Source organism: Zeus faber (genome assembly GCF_960531495.2).
Source record: "Zeus faber genome assembly, chromosome: 19".
NCBI lineage: Eukaryota > Metazoa > Chordata > Actinopteri > Zeiformes > Zeidae > Zeus > Zeus faber.
The window spans coordinates 17602846-17626752 of NC_137206.1; the positions used below are offsets into that span (position 1 = coordinate 17602846).

General features: G+C 46.5%; 1 protein-coding gene across 2 annotated transcripts in view; it reads right to left on the reverse strand.

The window, feature by feature from the left end:
• The window catches only part of prex2 (phosphatidylinositol-3,4,5-trisphosphate-dependent Rac exchange factor 2), a gene marked incomplete at its 5' end in the record, with an annotated part of 124423 nt that extends 101750 nt beyond the window's left edge, over positions 1 to 22673 (reverse strand). For both annotated transcript variants that reach the window (XM_080020334.1, XM_080020333.1), the window contains 3 exons: positions 542 to 664; positions 1595 to 1666; positions 22539 to 22673. In XM_080020334.1, coding sequence (XP_079876460.1) covers positions 542 to 664; positions 1595 to 1666; positions 22539 to 22673 — 330 coding nt within the window. The remainder of the gene's footprint in view (positions 1 to 541; positions 665 to 1594; positions 1667 to 22538) is intronic.
• Positions 22674 to 23907: the final 1234 nt, after the last annotated feature.

Sequence of the window (23907 nt, forward strand, 5' to 3'; positions counted from 1 at the left end):
GACCAAACGCTTCACACATGTGCACACTCTTCACTGCGCCCATGGGTAATTCGGGGAGATAAATTGACAACATGTGGCGTATCTTATCTTCTCCTCAGTGGAAACACAGACATAAAGGCCCGAAAGTGAGAGAGAGACTTAAGGCCTAATGCGATAAGGGAGAAATTTCCCTCGATTCATAAACCCCCCACAATATGTAACTTATTTAAAGTCGATACAGTGCGTTCTTCCCAGCAAAACCGAAGATCCCGAGTAGACGTGGGAGCGCTTCAAACCGCCCCAAAAAAAAAACAAAAAAAAACAAAAACGAGACGCTGCTTTGGAGAACCTCCGATTGAGTGGAAGTCAATGGAAAAAGAAGAAACTCTTTCCGAGAAATACCGTTTTTTGTTTTCCGATAGCCGAGTTTGATTCCTCTAACGGGTGCCTTGAATGTGATTCTGAAAATGATTGTTCCATAAAGGGGGTACTCGGGCTTAGGGAGGGGTACATTTGGCGACATAGTTGCGAAAGAACCGAGACGCGTCACCGAGTCACTTACAAAGTGCAGAAAGCAGCGTCCGACCTCGTGGTGAGCGTGGGGGTCCGGCTGGAGCAGCTCCTCCACCATGGACAGGAAGTCTTTGTGGACGGACAGGATCTCCTCGATGTTGGAGAACAGAGCCTGGAGAGGACAACATCAGAGAGTTTATTCTTATGTTGAAAGTCTAAAATTCCAAGTCCAGACCAAACAGTCCTCCACAATCCTTCGGCGTCGCCATCTAGGTGGAACGCGGCGCGTCTGAGGCGATGCTAAATTTGGCCTGCGGAATAAATAACCCTTTGTTTGCGTCAATATCATGTTTACAACTTAATCCTTTAACTCAATCATGATGAGAGGGAATTAGCTGATATAAACATCCCTTTCAACCGACAGCACATTTTTCCAGATCTGCCGCATGGAAAGTCAGGTTCCAACAGGTTTGACTCCCAACGCCCAAGGGGGAACCCTGCCGTGAAAAGCCATCCATCGCGGCCGAGGGCAGCCGTTTGGCGACATCACACAGCCTGTCGCCGGACCCCCCCTCTTCATCGCCACAACCTTCCCGCGGGGGGACGGGGACGGCGCAAGCGCTGGAACCAAAAAAAAAAAAAAGGCGGCCCGAGCCGACGCGTTCCAAAAACACGGGAGGTTCCTCCAGGTAAATGTCCGATGAACGTGTGTTTACCTTACCAGAATGACCCGAGGCGCCCACAACAATCCCAGACGCTCCCTACGTGACAGGGAGCATCCTTCATCATTGTCCTTCATCCATCCAGCCGGAATCATTTATAAATTGATTATATTTACAGCTGCTTCCTGGATCGCCCGCTCCTTTTTTTTTTTCTTCTTCTTCTTCAGAACCTTTTTTTTTTTTTTCGGGGCTATTTTGGGGTCGAGAGCGGGCCTCGGACCAGAGCTCGGCTTTACTCGGTTTCCACTGTAATTTCCGCCTCCTTTATCGGATTACGTTATCACAACAGGGCTTGCGGGGATCGATCTGAAAAAAAATAAAGAGTAAAAATGCAGCCCCCGACCGTTGCCACGGCGCGACGTCAGAGAGCGACCCCTCACCTTGACCGTCTCCTCCGTGATGTTCTTGTCCTGCTTGGTGCCGGCATACTGGTTGAGACGGTGCAGAAACACCTGAAAAGGGCAGAGAGACCAGACGGCGAAGAAGCAGTTAATATGTCTCGGCCCCGGACCACGGGGTTGAAGTTACATTTTGGCGCGCAAGAGCGTTCGTCCCCTCGTCCTTTAGGGGTTAAAAAAAAAAAAAAAGGACAGGAGAGCGGATTTCAAGAACCTTTTGTGCAGCTGCGTTACGCCGCTTGCCAGAACAAATTGCGAACCATCTCTATGGACACCTGATCCGTGTGAAAGATGAGCTTTACGCCGGACAGAAAAGGAAAAAAAAAGAAGAAGAAAACCCCAACATGATAATTGCTTTGCGAGGTATTTCAAAGGCCGCCCTGAGTGGCTGGGGAAGGGGGTCTGGGGTGGCCAGCGCCGTGTGAGCGGACGTGGATTGAAAGTGTTGTGGCTTTTCCTAAGCCCCTGGGGACGGCGGTTCCCAGGCTACCTCGGGACCGGGAAGCGGCCCTTGACAACCTACTTAGTGCCCCGGGTCATTTTCCTGAAGTTGACGCATTACTGCGGGGTGTATTTAGTCTTATAAGGACCCCGGCCCCTGTGCCTTCAGGAGCGGAATTTAAATCCATCAACAGAACAGGTACAAAATGTTGTTTTGGGTTATTTTGTGTGTGTATAGATTTGGATAGCGCTTGGCAGTCAGTGAAGTTCTCCTGGTTTGAGTGTTAAGTTCTAAGAATAACAAATCACTGTTTGCACGTTTGTTTGACACTACACACTGTTCTTCACATCGGGAATGTAGTGGGGGGAAAATGCGATGAGAGAAAGTCCTATCGCTCCTAAAAGTAAATAAAAACGAGTGAAAGATATGGAACACGATGAGTTTTGTTCCCTCAGAACCTGAGATCGGACTGAAACGTAGTGACATCCTACACGACGAGTCCTACGTTTATTTTCCTACATTCCCACATTTTTTAAAAGAACTTCTTGCTGAAACGGAGCGAGAGAGAGAGAGAGAATGACAGGACACAACACTGTTACTGTGTTATGGCCTCGACAGTATACACACACACACACTGTATGTGCACATACACATATACAAACATAGATAAAGCATATACAAACAAATGTAAACACAGACAAGTAAAATGACACAAAACCAAAACAACATTGACAGACAATTAACTCCATATAACAAGTGGAGCTGTCACAAGTATTACATAAGCACCTAATCGCAAGCTATGTTTCCATCAAAATTGTACGGTGTAAGAAACCACAATAAAAAGAATGTGAATTTGGTGAGTATCAGCTGGCTTAGGGGAAAATGAACTGTGTACCCAAAACTTTGTGTTCCAAAGTAATTATAATGTTATCACAGTGTTAGTATAATGTTATTAAAATGTTAGTACAATAATTGTACAATGTTAGTACAATGTTTTTAAAATGTTAGTACAATGAGAGTTATATAATATGTTATTGTTGTATGTTATATTATATGTTATTGTAATGTTATTACAAGTTTTATTTCATGACACTGGCATAGCATTTAAAGAAGAGCCATTTTTTGGTGCATTGTAGCACAATAAAATAAAACTTTTAACAACACACCTAAACCAGAACAGCCATTTATTGGCCCTAATAACAATGTGTTGCATTCAGTCGCGGTCCGCCCGCTACAAACTCCCTCTACATCTGTCTCTGCCACTGACCCCGACCGGGGCCCCGGGACGCGGAGTAACTGGACGTCATTTTACGGCCCCTCCGAGGGCCGTAATGCCATCTGTCGCCTCTGACCCGGGTAAAGCCAACAGATAGCCGTCGCCACGCATGTGAACACCTAACCTACAAAGGACCCGCATCCTGTGAACTGAGCGGCGGCGGTGGTTGGTTGATTAAGAGAAAAAAAAAAAAAAAAAAGAGAGGAACAGATGGAAAACGAGTCAAGTGGGTCTCAAACGGTGGGAAGATCTCAATTTCCAACTAATGAGAAATCCAGAGTTGGTTTGTGGGCTGTTTACAAGAGAAACTTTACTGTTATCAAAGCACACTGTACTGACTTTTAAGAACCGCCCCTTCATGCGTGGGGAAAAAACAACAACAACAACAACAACAACAACAATGGTACAGTGGGTTAAACGGATGGATTCGGTCTCAGAAACCAAAACGCGCTTAAATAATCAGCTCCTTTGTAGTGAAGGCCCACTCTGCCCTGATTACAATTCTGGAGCTGGCTTTGCCTCGCGCAACTCCAACGCCTGTGAGCATCTGATTAGCAAGTCTAATCCGCACAAACACACGGAGCAGACGCCGACGAGCCCCCGCAAAGCGGCGCGCGAAAGAAGAAACTGTAACGCTCAACAAATCACTGGACCTCGTTCACTCGCGTGCGGTTCGGGCGATTGGACACCTTGATTTCGATTTACAGTGGCTGGGAAAGTGTTCCCCGTTACGCACGGTTACACACACAGGACGTTTTTTTTTGTTTTTTTTCTTTCATTCAGTTAGTGACGGGAGCAAAATAAATAAATCCACGATAAAAACAACAAAAGATCACTCTGATCTGAGCTGCGGACCTTGCCCTCCGCTGCGGAGCTGCCTGGGTGCTCAGCGTAATGGTATGGTCCGCTTTAGGGGTCTCTGAAACCGTATTACAACATTCTTCCAGGCATGAATATGGGGAATTAATTGTAATGTTTACGATTACAGGGAAGAAGGAAATATACAGTAAATGTTTCGACCCAACAGACCAGTTGTTTTTACCTCTTTTGGGGGAGGGTCAGACCCCCCGAATCCCCTCCCTTAATTCGTACTATGGCTGTCAGGAAACGAGGCGTCTAGCTTATGCCCGATGTCAGATCAGGAACTCATTGTATATGTGCAACCAAACGGGATGAATATGCAAAAGTGCTCTACAAATGCTCATCAAACAGCTTTGCAAAACCCTGCACAAATCTTTAACAATGCGTCCCAAATGGAAGTACAGTACGCCGCGGCTGCTCCCAATCTGGCAACGACAGGACACTCTGCGCCAGAAATAAGGGGAAATCCATCCAGGATAGAAAATGTATTTTTTTTTTCCCCCCAATTTTCATGATGTCATCAGACACACTCTTTACATACTTTACATAGAGTCAGTCAGATCAATTAATCACATGACGAATATTGCTGTGGAATATTAATGAGGGCAATACCGCTCCCTCTGAGTCATTACGGAAAAAAATGAATAAAGAAAACGTAATATTAGTCATTTACGAGTGAAATGATGTTGCTCAGTCTTTTTCTAATGCATGTTCAGGGTTTTTAGACGTAAAAAGCTAAGGTTGATTTATGATTCGGTCTTTAAAACTATACGGCCTGTACGTCATGTACATGAACACAGCGTCAGGATTTGCTCCCCTGAGCCCTGCACGCCGGCAGCGCGCTGCGTTCGTTCTGACGCAATCTGCCGCTCATTTGAAGTTCGACATGGACAGCGTGTTATGAACCGCACTCCTGCCCAGATGCTGTAAGTAAGAGCTTGACCTAGTGACTTGTCTGGAAATGAAGCGCATGAATTATTACGAAATAAAGGTAGGTTTAGAGATGAAAAAGATAAAGACCTGGACAAAATCTGTCTTTTGTGCTGGTTTAATCAACTTTTTCAAAGTTTGGCTCATAAAGCACGAGACGACATGTTGGGCGACATTGATAAAATGAATTACCTTAATACCTATAATTAGATGATATTTTGGGGATGACTATTAGTGATTTTAAAAGATATTTACATAGAAGAAATATGAGAAACAAGGATTAGTCATGTGGATATTGAGACAGCCAATGAAGTTGAGAAAATGTGATTATTTTGCTGTATTGCAGCGTTTGAAGACAACATTAAACTATATCATGATAATCAAAATCCAGGCAATCTGTACTGTGTTACTGTATCACTGTTCTGGGTTACTGCATACTGCGCTGTATTGCTGTTCTGTTGGGTGGTACTGTATTACTGTGTCGTACTGTTGTATACTGTACTGTATATCTACTCACTTTATTCACGTGCACTTTACTGCACATATCTGTATATACAAACAGCCCATACCATATACATAACTCTATTCCCTTCACTTCTATTTGGAAACCCCACTCTGTATAACCTTTTTGAGTCTTATTTTATTTTTATTTCATTTTATTTATATTATTCTATTCACAAACTGCATTACGTTTTAGGAATAGAAATAGGAATAGGTTAGTTTCAGTTAGTTGCTAGGTAGGAATTAGGTTAGCTATTATGTTCTGTTTAGTAACTATTGTGCAAAATCTCCGGGTGCGTTGCGAAGACATTTCACTGCATATATCGATGAAAGTTTGTATATGTATGTGACAAATAAACCTCTTGAATCTTGAATCTGAATTGTGAATCAATATCTCGTGTCATATCATGACATAGATATTATAACGATACACAGCATAACCCCGGCCCTGCAATATGAATGAACACACACACACACACACACACACACACACACACACACACACACACACACACACACACACACACACACACACACACACACACACATACACACACACATACTCATACACATACTCATACACATACTCATACACATACCGACACAATTCCACCAATTATACTTGAAGACAGGGAAATCCTCGACTCGAAATGTGGGAATAGGGCCGTGGAGAAACAAGTTTTTTACCTTGTGGGTTAATTTGACATCACCCAGCGTCAACAACTCTTAAATAACTCAGTTAAATTTACGGTATTTTTATTGTCATCCAGAAATTTGAATGAATTCACAACAGGTAACCCCCCCCCCCCCCTTCAAAGAAATAGTCCTAAAACTCCCCTGAAGCCCAGGTATAATCACTTGGATTGCCACTGGCTCGCCGTGGGGGGAACACACATTAAAAGCCCATTAGCGGTTTCATGGTTCCGCCGAGCAGATGGCTGTGATGAATAGAACGGTCAAATCGCTGCGTGCGGTTTTACCTGTCATCAATCAAGCGGCGCAGGCACTCGAGCTGCCGGCTTCAGCCATTTCAACTAGGAAATAAGTGAAAAAAATACGCCCCTGAAAATCGAGCTGACTACACACATTACAATTTTAAAAGAAATACGTCTTCATCTCGATGCATATTTCATCATTTCCACCGCGGCTCGGCCACACAGAAAACTTCTCTTTTATATGCGAAAGTAAAAAAGGGTTTCTAAAGACGACGCAAATATGCCGCGGTCGTCCTTTCTTTGGAACACAGAACCGCACTTCAGCAGTTTTGGGAAGAAACCGGCTGAGAAGTCTGACATGAATGTAGCAGTAGAAAGCGAAAGTCTTGTCTCCTGAACTCTGTGTTTCCCAGACGGAGCGGGGTCGGGAGGCCGGGACGAGAAAGAGAAAGAAAAGACTGGAGGCTCCGGAGCTCTGTCGTTTCCATGCCGACGGGACCCTGGCAGTCCGGAGCGTGCGCTGGAACCGGCCCCTGGGGCCCCTGGCGCCCAGAACCCCCGGCTCCCCGTCCCCGGGAGAAAGCGTGAATTGGGACGTTTATGCCAGGGTGGCCACCCGCCCCCAAAGCATCTTTCACTCTGAAGGTTGGAGCAGAAGGCAAACGGCTCCCTGTCTTCAACCTCATCTCTATCTGTGTGTGTGTGTGTGTGTGTGTGTGTGTGTGTGGGGGGGGGGGGTTGCTGGATCGATCTTCGCCGTTTTGGCAAAAACAGAATGGCCGCCGCTTCCTGAATCCAGCGAGCTGACAGTGATGTAACAAGAGCACAATGAGGAGCATCCTCGCACCGCCAGGGAAAGACAAAGACAGCGAGACAGCCTGGTAGATGGGCATTCACCATTAATGAACTCTGCTGTAACTGCTCTGTGTGTGTGTGTGTGTGTGTGTGTGTGTGTGTGTGTGTGTGTGTGTGTGTGTGTGTGTGTGTGTGTGTGTGTGTGTGTGTGTGTGTGTGTTGTCTGGGTCGATATGCATGTCGGTGTGCACATGTACTGTAGGTGCTTCTGTGGTTGCGTCAGTGATTATGTATCATTAGTGTAATTGAGTGTGGGTACGTGTGTGTGGGTGTGTGTGGGTGTGTGTGTGTGTGTTTGTGTTCCGTATCCATACATGTGTGTTGGTGTGCATGTGGAGATGTTTGTGTATTATTTGTATAATTAAGGGTCTGTATGAATGAATATGTGTGTGTGTGTGTGCGCATGTGTGTGCATGTGTGTGTGTGTGTGTGTGTGTGTGTGTGTGTGTGTGTGTGTGTGTGTGTGTGTGTGTGTTTTGGGTCCATAGGTGGGTCGGTGTGCCAGTGTCGGTGCGCCTGTGTTTCCGTCAGAGCTTGTGTATCATTAGTGTAATTGATTGTCTGCGAATGTGTGTGTGTGTGTGTGTGTGTGTGTGTGTGTGTGTGTGTGTTCCCTATCCGTGAGTGAGTGAGTGAGTGAGCGAGCGAGCGAGCGAGCGAGCATGTGAGTGTGCGCACTTGACAGTCCAATTTAAAAAATGCGAATGGAGGGAATAAAAATGATGAAGAAAAGCCAAAAAATAAATAAAATAAATAAATAAAAAACCCTATAAAATAACGGCGAGCGTGTCTTCCACGGCGGCACGGCACGGCACTCTGCGATGGGGATACAAATCCCAACCAGAGAGGAAGAGACTTGGGGCTAAACACACCCAGCGACACAAAGGGACTCCGCAAATCGCAAGATTTGGGGAAAAAAAATATATATAAATAAACGAAAGAAGAGAAGTATGTAATGACTCCCATGCTGCAGAAATGTGTTCGAGTGGAGTACAAAGCCGGCCGCAAACATGTGTTTATACATTTATCATTTTGGAGGCGTTGGGGGGGGGGGGGGGTGTTGGAGCGGGACAATAAGACTGGGTCTGTTTGATGTGTTACACCAAAACCATTTAGGGTCTCTGTAGGGGGGGAGGCTTGTACAGTGATTCAAAAGCGAAATAAAAGAAAAATCTGTGAGTGGAGTTGTGCCGTGTTTATATTATGACAGCACATAATAATGTGTTGTGATAATATAAACACAGCGTACTGTGCTCAGACAGTTTATGGACTGAACGAGTCAAACGTCAAAGAAGCTCCAGTATGAGTCAGTACGCTCCCCTCACAGGTGGAACCCGTCGTACAGACCTGCGAAACGAGCACGCAAACCTGAAGCTGCAAACCGTCTTACTTTGATAAAAAAATAAAAAAATAAATAAATCACTGGTATTACACATGTACAATATATACAAACACAGCTATTTCATCGTTTTTGTTTTTTTTTGTTGTTGCTTTCTTTCCAACAAATCCCCCATTCGCCACAAACAAAGCCACCCTTCCTTGCTCACGAATACAGAGGGGGACGAAAGCGGAGACCGGAGGACGAGGACAACGGGGCTCGTTCACACACACCGGCCGCCGGGCGGGGGACGCGAGCCGACCGCTTCGGAGTTCGCGCGTGTGCTTCCACGCACGCGCTATGCGAGCGAGTGCGATGGCTCGCCTCAACCGGTGGTGATTGTTTGGGCTTCCGCAATTAATGCGATGTCGGTGCGTTGGATGGAGAACACCCAGAGCAGAATAATACATATTTCCAGCTTCCGAGACCGAACAAATGTAGCTCCGGCCGGACGCTCCCCTAACTATGCTCTAAAACAAATAGTTTCAGCTCCGCAGAGCCGCACAACGAATCTACTGGACCCAACTTAAAAGCCGTCGATAAGCCCAGCGTGATTAATGCCCGGGGGGGGGGACGAAAAAAAAAAAATTTAATAAACACCCCCCCCAACTCTGACATCCATTACAGGGAGGCCGGATTAAAGGATTCCTGTGAGAATGGCCAAAGCGGCTCCTCTGACTCTCGTTTCACCGTTCGGGGAGTCCTCCCTCCCGCCGCGCCGACCGAATCAAACGGACGGAGGAGTTCGGAAAAAGTCGAACGGCTCTTCGCTTTTTGCTCAGCGAGTACAGCTTTGCAGGTTTGATCTTGCAACACAACGGCTGGTTTTCCCTTATTTATCTGGTTTCAGCGGAATTTGAATCACTTTGACGACACACGAGTGAGCTGCGTCACAGTGTGCGCGCGTGTGTGTGTGTGTGTGCATTTATATATATATATATATATATATATATATATATATATATAATTTTTTCATTCATCAGTCCCTCAGACGAGCAGGGTAGAAAGCGTTTGGTGTGATTCCAATGGAGGGACAGCAGGCAGCAGAACAGGGAAATGCAGATTTTAGCCGTGTGAATCTCTCGAACCCTACACCTGACACTTCCTGTGGATTTGGGCGACTACGGGTTTGTGTGTGAGACAAAGAAAGAGCTGGAACGAGTAGGGATGAGAGAGAGAGAGAGAGAGAGAGAGAGAGAGAGAGGGAGAGAGAGAGAGAGCCTCGTTTGGCCCACCTCGTCCGAGCCCTCATGGAAGGATATAGCTGCCTCTATCGTACTTCCTGCAGGGAGGAACTGATTTCAACGGAAATTCAATGTAAAGTCACAAACAAACACACGGATCCACACGCAGCTACAGCTCGACGGCCTCAGATCTGGGCGAGCGAAACAAAAAGGGTCCCACTTCCCCAAAGAAGCCCGGACCGGAGAACAACCGGCGAGGGAAAAAAGGTCCTTTTGTGGCCGCAGCGGCGTTTCCTCGGCCGGACCCTCCCGCGCCCTAGACAAGCCCTGATGACACTTCCAGAGCCGCCCCGCCGCCCCCCGGCTTGTTCCCCAAAGCCCGCGCCATTTCCACCAAACGTACAGGAAGCAGCCGCTATAAATACACGGCGGAATATCAATAACGTTCATCTCTGGAGCGGCGAGAGAGAGAGAGAGAGAGAGAGAGGGAGAGATGGTCCGCCCGGAGTCGCTCGGGGTCCTTCTGGTTTTAATTAATGGCGAAGAAGGAGAGGCTGGATGCGCTGCTGTGAGACAGGATATCCAACCCAAACGCACCGTTTGGGTCGGAGATCCGTTTCCCACTCGGGGGTCGAAAATCAGGGGCAGTTCGTAGAGAAGGATTCTGGCCATATTAGGGAAAAGGGGGAGGAATGAATATCTCGATATAATCCATTGGTTTATTGTATTAACCCCAGGCTATAAATATGCTTGAAAAACAACTTATCTTCAGAAGATCCTCCTCTCTAACAGGAGCTTTGGATTGCTTTGAGCACGTAATTACACTCTGTACATTTTGGATATGTCCCGCACCAAGGTACTCCTTCACGCTACAAAACATTTAGTACTATATAGGATAAATATTACCTTCAGGATACTATATAGGTACTATACTATATAGTACCTGCCTGCTGCCTAAGCCAGCTTGTAGGTTACTTTAAGGCACTTTTGTCTTCAGAGTTTAAAGAAATGTGCTTTTTGACCATTGCTGTGCAATTAGTGAAACCAAAACCTAAAAACAAATAATTCAATGTTGACCCCCCCACTGAACACGAACGCCGACCGGGCGACGCCCTCCGCCACGTTCATCAAACTACACACTTCACAGGCCGCTGGGTTGCTCAATTTTTGACCCCGCCACACTTTGAGCGGCCAGCATCTTTAACATATTAGCGAAGTTCTGTGGGTTGTGAAATTAGGTATTAAACCGTGACACCGGGGCCTATAAAAGACTCGGGGCCCTTTCATTCTCCTCCCAGCACGCACCTCCGATCTTTACAGCCGGGCAAGCCCATTACACATTGATGGCTCGCGATTCCTACGGGCGCCACACACCGGCACACTCCATTGAACTGCAACATGACCAGGCAGAATTGTCAAGTCTCACCAATTTGTGGCCCTCGTCCGAGCATGACCGCCACACACCCAGATTGTTCATTTGATTACCACGCTGGGTCTCCAAAATCTCGCCGCCGGAGAGGCCTGCCATCCGTCTCAGCGGGACTGGCAAGGACAAGGGGAGCCATGCTGTTCGAGAGCTCCCTCCCGAACGGCCGAGCTGGATACGGTCAATGGGAAGGCGAACAACGTCAAGGCGAACAACGAACAAAAGACAACGTCTACCACCCCCTCCCTTTTCATTTTTTTCTTTTTTACCCCCAACCAATAACCCAAATCCTCTTTTTTATCGGGGGTTTGTACGCCGTGCCATCTTGGTGTCAGTAAACAGAAAGAGCTGGAGTCATCCCACCATCAACCAGCCCTGCCAAAAATCCTTCAGTAGTTGAATCCCTTTATTATTGGAAAATGTCGATTTTCAAGGGGAGAAAGAACGAATTGTAATTTTTCTGGCCAATATTGGGTTTGTGATTTAATTCATATATTTTAATATTAATATTGGAGATGTATATATTATACAAATAAATCTTTAGTTATAAATCTATATCTATAAGCAGGATGAATCATTTTGAATAATACCTGATGGCAAAAATACTTGCTGGATTAGGCGTTAATAGTATTTTCATTGTAGATGGATTTATTTGATCCATTTTATTTTCCCGACGTTAATTGAACGAATTAAGGTGCGCCCCGTAATCCCCACGTGCCGTGCTGATACCAGCCTGTGCCTTGGGAAAGTCGGAACGAACATTTAAATGAGGCCTTGTAGATCGAACATGAGTGAAGGTCCGGGAACCGGATCGCTTATTTCTCACCTCAAATTTGTTCAGAAACAGATTTTAGTCAACTGATCAGGTGAAATAAGTGAGAGTTGTAAACACAACACGGAACTCAGGGTGAAACCTCTGTCGGTTGTCACTTCAGCGTCACTTCAGAGTTCCAGTGCAGTGCGAACGCGGCCAGAAAAAAAAAGCCCTTGAAGGTATGTAGTTCTCTGGGGACCTCCCCAGTTACCAGTTCCCCTCAGGGAGTATCCACAACCGTTCAGTGCCAAAACGCCTCTTGTCACGAGTCGCTTTGCAGCGTACACAAACCAGACACGCTGCATTTGCCTAAAATAATCCTTCAAATCACAATAACGACATGAAATCAATCGATGGTTTATCCCCTAATGTGTTCTCAGTGCTTGTCCGACCTCCTGCCTTCGCGACTCAGCATCGCTGGAAACTTTAAAAGCTTAATTCTAAAAACAGCTGCAACAAACAGCCCACATCCCACCTGCTGTCCTCTGTGCGGATGTTCTTGGTGATATGGGGACACTTTTACTCCAGAGACTTTATTTTATTTTAAGTCAAAGAAACGTCAGCCCCTGGCCAGGTCCGCAAGGCCAGATTTGAGATTGGCCTTTAATGGAAATTTTCCAAAACAGTGGAAACCGATTATAATGATCACGCTTACGGCTTGCCGGTACAGTTTTCATTTAACACTTTAAATCCTGTCCCACCGTAAGTTAATATTTAAAATGTATTTAAAACTGCTCTGCACAGGCAGGTGTAGAGCAGTGGCATAAATGTGTAACGGAGAGGGGGGGGGCAATCTCTGCTCTGCTGTGCCTCCCCGTTTCCAATTTCTCCAAATAGAAAAAACGAATAAAGGCAGTGTTTTTTAATTTAGATGTATTTCCTTTCCTCCGTTTCCTAATTGAACAAAACAAAAAAAAAAGCCCCTGCCCGTCCCGTGTCAGGCTCCGCAGAGCCGTTGATACCACTAGATGGTAACCTGCGTGAGAAATAAAGAAAATTTAAAAAAAAAAAAAAATTGATTTGCGTTTTAGAATTTGTTTTTATTCAAATCCAATTGACTGCGGACAGGTCATGGCCTTAACAATGGAAACGATGTGTGAGGTCACTGTGAGAAGTGTGTGTGGAGGCTGCTGTGCTGTGCTGGCTGTTGGTGCCTAAAATTGGGTCAGGTCCTCAGAGCATTACCCATAATTCCGTTACCCTGGCAGAAGCGGTGAGGGATGAGAAAGATGGAAAGAAAGAAAGAAAGAAATAAAGAAAGAAAGTACTATAAAAACAAACTGATTATGTACCGCTCAGGAGACACTTGTGTAGCCGCCGGGGCCTCCTTAGCCAATCCCAGACTTTAATTAAATGATTCTAATTTGCATTGAAGTGGAATTTCCCATCATGTCGGGCTGAGTGACAGGAACCCGGTGGACGGTGTCAGTCAGCCAGGTAACGTGTCTGGACAACGCCCGCAGATAATTCATCAGCAACAATAAAACATAAAGACGATGAATGAAGGAGACGGCTGCGTCGCAGACGTTGTGAGATGCGGATGTTTAAAATTCCACGCTCCGTAGTTTGCGATTTGGCGCTTTTGCAAACTATATTTGTAACGTGCTAATGAGCCGCAGGTGGACTCGCCTCCTCACGAGTGACTCCGCAAAAAAGATCCCTTCAATTTTTCCACTCCTCGTTCCGTTTGATTCAGTCGGCGTAACGAGAGTCAGATGTTGTGAAAGGGATTCTCACAAGAATCATTCAATTATGTCAAAACGATTAATTCAAGTGCAATGCGATGTGTAAATAACTGATATTCACTATGATTTGTGCCATCTCTCTCTCTCTCTCTCTCTCTCTCTCTCTCTCTCTCTCTCTCTCTCTCTCTCACTCCCTCTCTCAGCCTGGTGAGTCTGGCTGCAGTTCCAGAGTCCAGAACAAAACAAACGACTCTTTTGCCGGAGTGACTCCAGACTCCTGAGTCTCACTTAGATAGGAACGAATCGCTTGCGAATCGTCTTGCATCACTGCTGCAGAACTACCCATCTGTGTGTGTGTGTGTGTGTGTGTGTGTGTGTGTGTGTGTGGGTGTGTGTGTGTGTGTGTGTGTGTGTGTGTGTGTGTGTGTGTGTGTGTGTGTGTGTGTGTGCGCGTGCGTGCGTGCGAGCACGCTTACCCAAACACAGTGCCCCTTGTGAGGCTGCCTCATTCAAGCTGCATCCGAGTGTCTACTGGGGGTCCCTGCCACCGTTTCTCCAGAACACACATAAAGTATCATGTGATCCAGCAGCTGGCGTTGGCCAAATCAGCGGTGGCGTTAGTCCGCCTCTGATTAGAAGAACTGGAAGAACACTGGATCATCAATTCAGTCGAACGGTTGGGTTTGTAAGCCAACATGAGCCGTTGCCTATGGAATAAGTCTCCAGGTTGCCAAGTAGGCATCTGCAGTAAAGCTGGGCTTTGAAGGGAATGATGGATACTGTGTGTGTGTGTGCGTGTGCGTGTGCGTGTGTGTGTGTGTGTGTGTGTGTGTGTGTGTGTGTGTGTGTGTGTGTGTGTGTGCGTGTGCGGGTGTGTGTGTGTGCGTGCTTGTGCGTGTGCGCAGCAGGAAACGTCCAGTACAATGTAAAGAAGGGGAGGGCCAGGAAGGAAGGAAATCCTGCACACAAAATGGCCACTGAGACAAAAGCAAAGGAACTCTCTTGGCTTGAAGAGGCCGCCGGCGGAGTTATTTCACGTTGACAAAATAAATTGTGCACTTAACATGAATAGTGCAATTGTACGCCTCGATATAGAGCAGCCGTTTAGTAATTAGTTATCATGAAGATGAAGGCTCCGGGAGTAATCTTAAAAACACTCCGATCCAGCACGGCTACAAGCGACTTCCCATCAAATGCCGCCGACCGCGCTTCAATCTAGACATCATATTATGTGACATTTTCCAGCATTGTGTGTTTATGAATAAATTTCACTATGGACATTGTCAAATCATTTTTTTTCCCCATAGGGGGTGAGTGAATGAAAGAAGAATACACACTCCTCCGCACAGTAGCAGATCCCTGCTTAGTGCTGAACGGTGAGATGAGGTATTACCTCGTTCAGTCTTTTTAATTGATATGGGACTCTAGGCGGAGCTGGTTGGAGCTGAATCGCTGCAGGGGCCAACGGCACCGCCGCCACGCTGATCCACGTTATCATTTGTTTTTTCGAGCTTGTAAAGATAAAGGGATTAGGTTTAACCCGGGTACTAAATAAATTTGGGTTCGGGTTAACGCCACAACACAGAGCACCACGAAAAGACGCATGCATAACAATCACGTGGGCACATTACGGACAGAATAAGCATCACAACTGATTTTTTTGAGAATGCACAGTAGAGGGCTGGGAATTGAAAGTTCACAAATTGATGGTATTAATATCAGTGCCGCGTCCAAATATTTTAAATGACACCCAGCCTTGGGGGGCCACTCACAATTCGCTGAGGCGGCAACGACGCCGGCTCGAGCCGCTTTGCGTGGCGGTGGCGAGACATTAAAATGCAGTCAAAGACGTGTCATCGGTCCAGGGGCCTCCCCCTCGGGAGAGAGCCGGGGGTCTCGGGTCTCAAACCAATTAAAACAAGTCAATGAAGAGAAACTAGAATCTTGGGGGGGGGGGGGGTCAGTATTTCCACTCCTTCTGACTCGGTATCATTCCCTTTCACTCTCGGAGGCACACGAACGATTCGATATTAGGCGCCGTTTCGGCGACTAAATGGACGACAATAAGATCTTGTCGAAGCGCTTTCACAATATGTAGATCACTTTTGTTCAACGTCATATATGCCACTGTCTTGACTGATTAAGCGGTAGGACGCGTATGAAAAGAAACTTCGAAAAGTGGCAGATGAATGAGCCTGCCTTGTCGTGTCAAAGTGCATCCAGACCACAAAGCGGCCCAGAAGGATAACGGATGAAGCGCAGGATATAATACGACATAATATCGATATCACGTAAAACTGCTGGAGGTCAAAAATCTTTCCGTTCCCAGCAAAACTTCCATCCACAGCTGCGTACCCGAGAAGGAACGGGACAAATGCATGTGTATCAGGAAGCTTCCATTAATAGTTTTCTGGCTTCCACTCCATGAGGGGTGGGGGGAAAAAAAAAAAAAAAAAACACCGAAAAAATGGATGGAACATACAGTATGAGGCGAGCACTACCCCTGGGATGCATGAGCGAGAGAGAGCGAGAGAGAGAGAGATGGGGGAGATGATGGGGTGGTAGGGGGGGGGGGGGTGGGTTAAACTGAAGTGCAGTGCAGAAAATGGTTTGGGGAACGTCTGGATCAGAGAGGTGGGAGACCGGCGGAGACGGAGGGTGGAGGCCGGGACACACGGAGGACGGAGAGGGAGCGGAGGGGAGCGGAGGGGCCGGGCGGGGCGGGGGAATGCAGATGAGGGAAAACGATGGGAATGAAAAGAGGAATAGGAATGGGGAGAGGGATAGGACTAGTTACAGGAACAGGTGCAGGAAACTGTAATAGGGGAGCAGGAATACTAACAAACCTCCCTGAGCGTGTTTTGTTCCAGCCTTAGGTCTATTTGTTCCATCACACCATTATTTAAAACATTGTGATTAAAAAAGTGCAAGGGGGCATCATTCTTCAAGTTGACAAGTAGCCTAAACAACTTCCATTGGCAATAGACATTCGGAAAACGATTTACGACTGCGTGCATGCACAGCGGTATTGAATATGCATTGAGAAATGTAAAACAAGAATTTTAATTTTGAACTAATAATGTGAGTAATAATGTGAGGTCTGCATATGTGTGCATGTCTGCAGGCACATGCATATGTGCGCCAGGGTTTCCGTGAGAAAAAATTTGGTGCCGGTCCACGTGTCCTGGAAGATTTCAATTTCCCAGACAAATGGTAGAGATTCCGGCCAAATATTATCTGTGTTTATTAAGCTTTTAAAAAAAAACTGATAAGAGGGCTATATAGAGAACGACATCATCAAGACATGTATATTTATAATATTTTTTATTCAATATTCAAAATAAAATAAGTGCTGTCAATTTAGCCATTTTAAAAATAAATAAATATATATTTGTTTACGAATGTTACTACTTGAAATCAAATCATTTCTGTTCCTGAAAAATAAGTCACAAGTGCAGCCACTTCATTTAACATTTCACTAAAATAATATTTGGATCAAATCAAAAACAAAATAACCATAGCAAGTCGGTCTAAATACATTAAGAAAGTTTGTCGTCCCATCGACATCATTTTACACAGTGGTTATTTACCGTCTGCTTTGGGTTGGAACTTAAATATCCCCTAAAAACGATGGATGTATGTGTCCCAACACTACACCATCTTTCTGTTTGAACTAAAAGCTCTGCCTCTGTCTCCGTGTGTGTGTGTCTACTGTGTTTACAAGCGCAAACCTGTCCACGAGGGAGGGGGCGGGGCTTAGTTCTATATCGACAAGCGCGATTGGTCGGCTTTCAGATCAGCTTTTAGATCGTCCAAACTGATCGGCCTCCTGTTGCAACTTTCCTCGCGTGGAAATGAACAGATCAGCAGAAACAGAATTTTTTTCACCAGACATTATGACCAGAGAGATTTAAATATGTCAAAAACCGTCAATTACCGGATAACGGAAACACTGATGTGTGTGTGTGTGTGTGTGTGTGTGTGTGTGCTTGTGTGTGTGTGTGTGTGTGTGTGTGTGCGTGTGTGGGTGGGTGTGTGTCTGTGTGTGTGTGTGCGTGCGTCTGTGTGTGCGTGTGTGTGTGTGTGTGTGTGAGTGTGCACGCGTCTGTGTGTGTGTGTGTGTGTGTGTGTGCGCAGGCCTGTGTCTCCACATGTGTGTATTCATCAAGCCAGGACGCACCGATCATCAACACCATTCCGTTCTCGTTTCCATCGGGGGCTGGATGTTGGCGTGAAGTCTTGAGATTAACAGACAGGATGTGGATAGGAACAAGAGGTCACGACCCCTCCGGTCATCAGCTGTCCAGCCCAGCGGATATGCCCCCTCTCACACTTGCGCGCACACACACCCTTCGCCCTGACACCGCTGGTCATGTCTCACACGCAAAGAATAAATAAAAAATAACCACAACTGCAACCTCTGTCTGACAGTCGTGGTTAAGATCTGAACAAACACAAACACTGAAATAGCTGTTGTGATGCATAAATGAACGGCCGCTAGATGCTGGCTCCAGTAAACATCCCACCGAGTGGAAGTCAATGGAAAAACTGCATCAGCCATCATTTCTTTTCACAAGTGTCTCGATAACTGAGTGCGCTCCTTCTCATGGGAGTCTTGGTTGTGATTTTGAAACGTGCTGTTCCATAGAGAGGATATTAAGGCTTCTGGAGGTTTCACTGGCCCCGCCCCGCAGCACTCTAAGGCCCCGCCCCGCTGCCAATTTTTTTTTATTTTTAAAGCTCTGGCTCTGTTTATTGCCAAGACGGCGGCGAGCATAAACCCAAACTCGAGGCTTCAAATCATCCGTTCAGAAACCAAGTGGTCCGTCAGTGCTCCTTGCGGACACCAACCCATGAGAGATTCAACTGATTTACAGACGACAACAGGATGTCATTTCCAGGGATAACCAAGCATATGTGGATAATGAGAGAGAACTACACAAAAACTGCAAATGCAAGAGGACATGGGGAATAAATATTCCACAGTGATTAAATGTCTCGAGCTCCATTTTATGTCACCTATTATTATTTTAAATATTAAAGCTTACAATGCTCCTCGCTCACTTTCAACGTCCTTTCGTGAACGGCAACAATGGCCCGGGCTCAGCAGAGTTTTCAAGGTTGACACCGCGCTATAAAGATGCTAAACATCATTGTGGAGAGTGTTTACATTATCTCCAGATTTGTTCCTCTCGGCCTAGACGTTTCTAAGAGCGAATGTCATTTTCTTGGCTCAAAGCTGTCCAAGATAAACACCGGTGTCCATCGCGCCACTCCATCTCTGGGCGTAATGGTCCATTATGTAAGATGGGCCGAGGCTATCTCTGAGACAGCCACCCTGGAGATTTCCTCTAACTGATGGACTACCGTAGAAGCAAGCAGAAGCTTAGTGGGTGGTGCTTCAATTGTATTGATTAACCAGAGAGATCCGAGCTCAAACCTCTGGATAACAGTAACGACGCGTTACAGATTTGAGCGAGCCCGTTGGATCGGCCAATGGTATTTCACCGAAAGAAAAAAAACTGCGGAGGTTTTGCGAAAAAACCCCCCCCCCAAAAAAAAAAAACCCCAGACAATGGCCTACGCAACGCTCTGGGAACGACCTCTCTAATGGCCCGTGGAAGAGATTATTGTTTTCCATGTTTGTTTTCCACTACCTTAGAGGTACGGTATGCGTCGCCGAAAGGAGTGCGCGGTGTTTGGGCCTCGCAGATCAGCGGCAACAATCTCCCTGCTCCGCAGTTCGACTCCGGAGTCGTATTGTTCCCCAGCATTTCCGACCCTCTGAGGAATTCCTCCTCCAGGAAATATGGTTTACAAGGGAAGGCACCGGGGGCCGGCCAAGCACATAGTACTACCAGGCCCCCCCCTCTCTTTTCCAGACCCTTCTACGCTCCAGACTTCCTTCGCCCTCCTGGTGATATCCGTGCCCCCCTTGACCCCTTTCACAATATCTCCTCGCCGACTCTCCCTGTTGCTGCTGGCACACTGCGCCCTCCTGCAGCTTGTCCCACTGGGTTGGGTGGGGGTCGCAAGCCCCCCCAGCCCCCAGAGCCCCCGATCCGGCACGCACAAGTGACTCTTTGAGTCCGGGCTGAGCCTCAGAGCGGTTGCAGGCTGTGAAGGAAGACCTCTCGGGGGCGGGGGACAAAGGCCAGCACACATCTTAGACAGGCACAATCCAGACACAGGTGTTTTCACAATGGGCTTACACGACTCTGGTTTGTAATCCCCAAAGTTACATTGGGGTTGTGCGGGAGTGTGTGTGTGTGTGTGTGTGTGTGTGTGTGTGTGTGTGTGTGTGTGTGTGTGTGTGTGCGTGCGTGTGTGTGCAGATGAAAGTCTTCACCGCGACCTCTCACCCCAGTGGGCCGGTCTTTGATCTTTCTTAATATCCTCTTGCAACGCGGCTCCCCCGGGACCTCCCAGATAAGGCACTACATAATCTCTCTTTGTCCCTCCCCCCTCTATCGCTCCTAAACCCAGGTAGACCCCACAAATTTATCTTCCGTCAGATTTGACCAATCGGACGCAGGGAAACTATCTCAGGACAACAAGCCAGAGCGGCTTTCATTGCAGGATAAGACCATTTAGGAAATCGCAGCACTCCAGCGAAGGAGGGGGTGGGTAGTCTGTTTTTAATCCAACTAGGACAGAGGACACATTCCCCCCAAGATTCCCATGCCCCATCCATCCACCCAATCTCTCTCTCTCTCCCTCTCTCTCCCTCCCTCCCCAACTCAAGATGGAGCGATGCCCCTGAATTCTAGGAAAGTCCACACAGGATACGGTCAGATCAAGGACTGTTTCCCTCCGTGCTGCATTGGAACCATCTGGGAAGCGAGGCAGGGGGTAAAGGATCTTCTGGAGGAGGAATGCTGTACACAACCATCCCTCCATCCATCCATCCATACATACATGTGGTCTGGGAAATAGCATTCAGTGACCCCCCATTCTCCCCCACACACACACACACACACACACACACACACACACCACACACGCACACACACACACACGGACCAAACCTCATCATCTGTGAAGAGAGACAGTAGCTTCATAAAAGGCTTTGTTGGGCCACACCTCCTGATTCTCCCTCCTTCACGTCTCAAAGGAACAACCGGGGAAGCGAGTTGCCCTTCCTCCCCACACCCGGAGCTTATTTGTCTTTGTAACGTCATTAAGATGACAGCACGTCACTTTAAACACCCGGCGCTGCGGTCGAATCACCAGTGGAAAATCCGCTGCCAGCTGTTTGCCGACTCTGGCGCTTTCCACTGGAGTCCACCTGTGCCGTCCTTGGCAGAGCGTCTCGCCTGCTGGGCCTGATCAGAACTTGGCACGGGAAGCCCACTGACCTCACAGGTACTTCTGCTGCGCGGCGAGGCAACGATGTGGGGAGAACAGCCACACGGGCCACAATACCAGGATGGGCTGGAAATTTGCGGGACTACTTTATATAAACTCCCTTTGTTTGAAATATGCGCGTCAACGTGCGTTACGTTGTCATTTTATTTCTTCGAGAGAGAGAGAGACAAACGTTTGACCGTGCAACACCGCAACAGGTGTCAGATTGAATCACTTTGTTTAACTTCTGTAATACAGTGGGGTCTTTTGAAGCATTTGCATGAGGATATGCACTTTTTTTTTTATGTCTGCCTTCCCAATTTCACACTGGGAAATCAAAAAAAAAATGAATTTCAAAGACCAGCTATTGCATTACTGAAGCAATGGGGAGTGTGAAAAGTAATAAAGTACAAGTTCTTCATTGCTGTACTGATTATAAGTATACTGTATCGGTACTTACTAGACTTTGAACGTTTACTCCACTACATTTCAAAGCAAATGCCTGTACATTTTACTCTACTCCAACGTCACGTGACTTCAACATGACTTTTAATCAGGTTTTTATTTTTTATTTTTTTACAGTACATCAAAATCAGGGACTATGCACATACAGCTGCCTGTTTAGGGTTGACATCAATGATTTATTACTGTAGGTCCATATCCTTGTAAGTTACCGTGACACCACCTATAAGTACTGTTTTTGTGCATTGTACCCAGGACCTGCACGAGTAGGCTACTGATCTGCAGGAAACAATGTACACACGGCGTTTTATGCTGCGTTATATTAGGTATAAAAGTACTTCCTCGTAACACTCTTAAGTACCTTCAAGAGCAAGCAGGTTTAGTTCATTAGAAATGTGAATTGTCGTACTTTCACTTTGACTCGAGAACTTTTCTGTCGGGGTATTTGTACTTTAACTTCGGTAAAATAATAATAATAATAATAATAATAATAATAATAATAATAATAATAATAATAATAATAATAACATAAAAAAATAAAAAATAAAATAAACAGCTCTGGGTACTTTCTCAACCCCGCACCAGAGCAGCTCCATCCCGAGGCGCGCTGCACAGCGGACCTGCAGTGGAGCCAGCACGCACCGTGCATACCAAGTAGGCTGTGGTTCTGTGGCGGGGGGTGGTTGGGTGGTGCTGGTGCTGGTGCTGGGGGTTGTTGGTTTTCTTTTTTGTTTTTTTTATTTATTTTATTTTCTCGGACCAAAAAAAAAAAAACCAAAGTTATTCCTCGGGGTCTAAATAAGCATCCCCACCCGCCGGGTCAGACTCACCGAGAGGAACTCCAGGGTCCCCACATAGTCCCGCTCGGTCTTGAGCAGCTCGTTCAGGACGCACACCCTGAGCCGCAGCTGCTTGTCCAGGTCCCTGCCGCTCTCCGCCCGCTCCGCTTTGCCCTCCTCCGTCATGCTCGCTCAATGGAAAGGTGGAGGACAATGACAGTTTTTTTGGTTTTGTTTTGTTTTTTTTGCGACCCCCCCCCGCCCGCCCCACGTTTCCCAATTGCAGTCCGGCTTTTTCAAACAGTGACGCGGAAGGCTATAAGCGGCATGGTCGCGCTTGGACACTCACAGAACCGGTCACTCACTCCAAAATGCGAATGCAAATTAAAAATGACAAATAACATAAAAAATAAAATATTGGGGAAAAGAAAAAAAAAAAAAAAAAAAAAAACATTAAAAGGAGGAAAAGTTTTGGAGGAGCGCGTCAAAGTTTGTTGGAGGGCGGCGAAAGTTACGGCGCTCTGGGCTTCGCGACGGCGCAGCAGCGGTCAGAAAGTTGGGTCCACATGACTCCCAAATCCCCCGTTCCCTCATCCTGATCCACCTCCTTCCAGACAGCCCTGCACGGAGAGGGGGAGGAGGAGGGGGAGGAGGAGGAGGAGGAGGAGGAGGAGGGGGAGGGGTGGCAGGAAAGGCATGGCAACCGATGCTGGCGCAACGGGATGTCGCGCGGACACCGGTTCCCATGCACGCTTCGGGCGACACTGGCGAAGCGGGGAATTGGGGAAGAGCTTTTTTGGAGTAATTATTATTTGCATCAACCAGAAAATAGGGCCAATGCATATTGTCCAGTGTGTATTGTTTTATACAGGTGCTATCTATCTATCTATCTATCTATCTATCTATCTATCTATCTATCTATCTATCTATCTATCTATCTATCTATCTATCTATCTATCTATCTATCTATCTATCTGTCTAACTGTCTATCTATCTGTCTAACTGTCTATCTATCTGTCTGTCTATCTATCTATCTATCTATCTATCTATCTATCTATCTATCTATCTATCTATCTATCTATCGATCTATCTATCTATTTATCTATCTATCTATCGTTCTACCATGAATTAACTTTTAATTCATAAAATGTCATCTGTGTCTCAGAAATCTGGGACTAACCGACGTGGGGTTTTTGGTTTTTTTTTCCCCCTTTGGTTTTCAATTACAATACATGTGTCACACAGAGAGAGGTGTGGAGAGAGAGTTTGGGGCCCCCCACACACACACACACACACACACACGCACGCACACACACACACAAGCACACACACCACGTGACCGGCGGGGGCCCCTGGATCGAGAATGTGTCCGGCACGTGACTCAGTCTAACCAAAACTCAAAACGCACTCACTTTTTTTT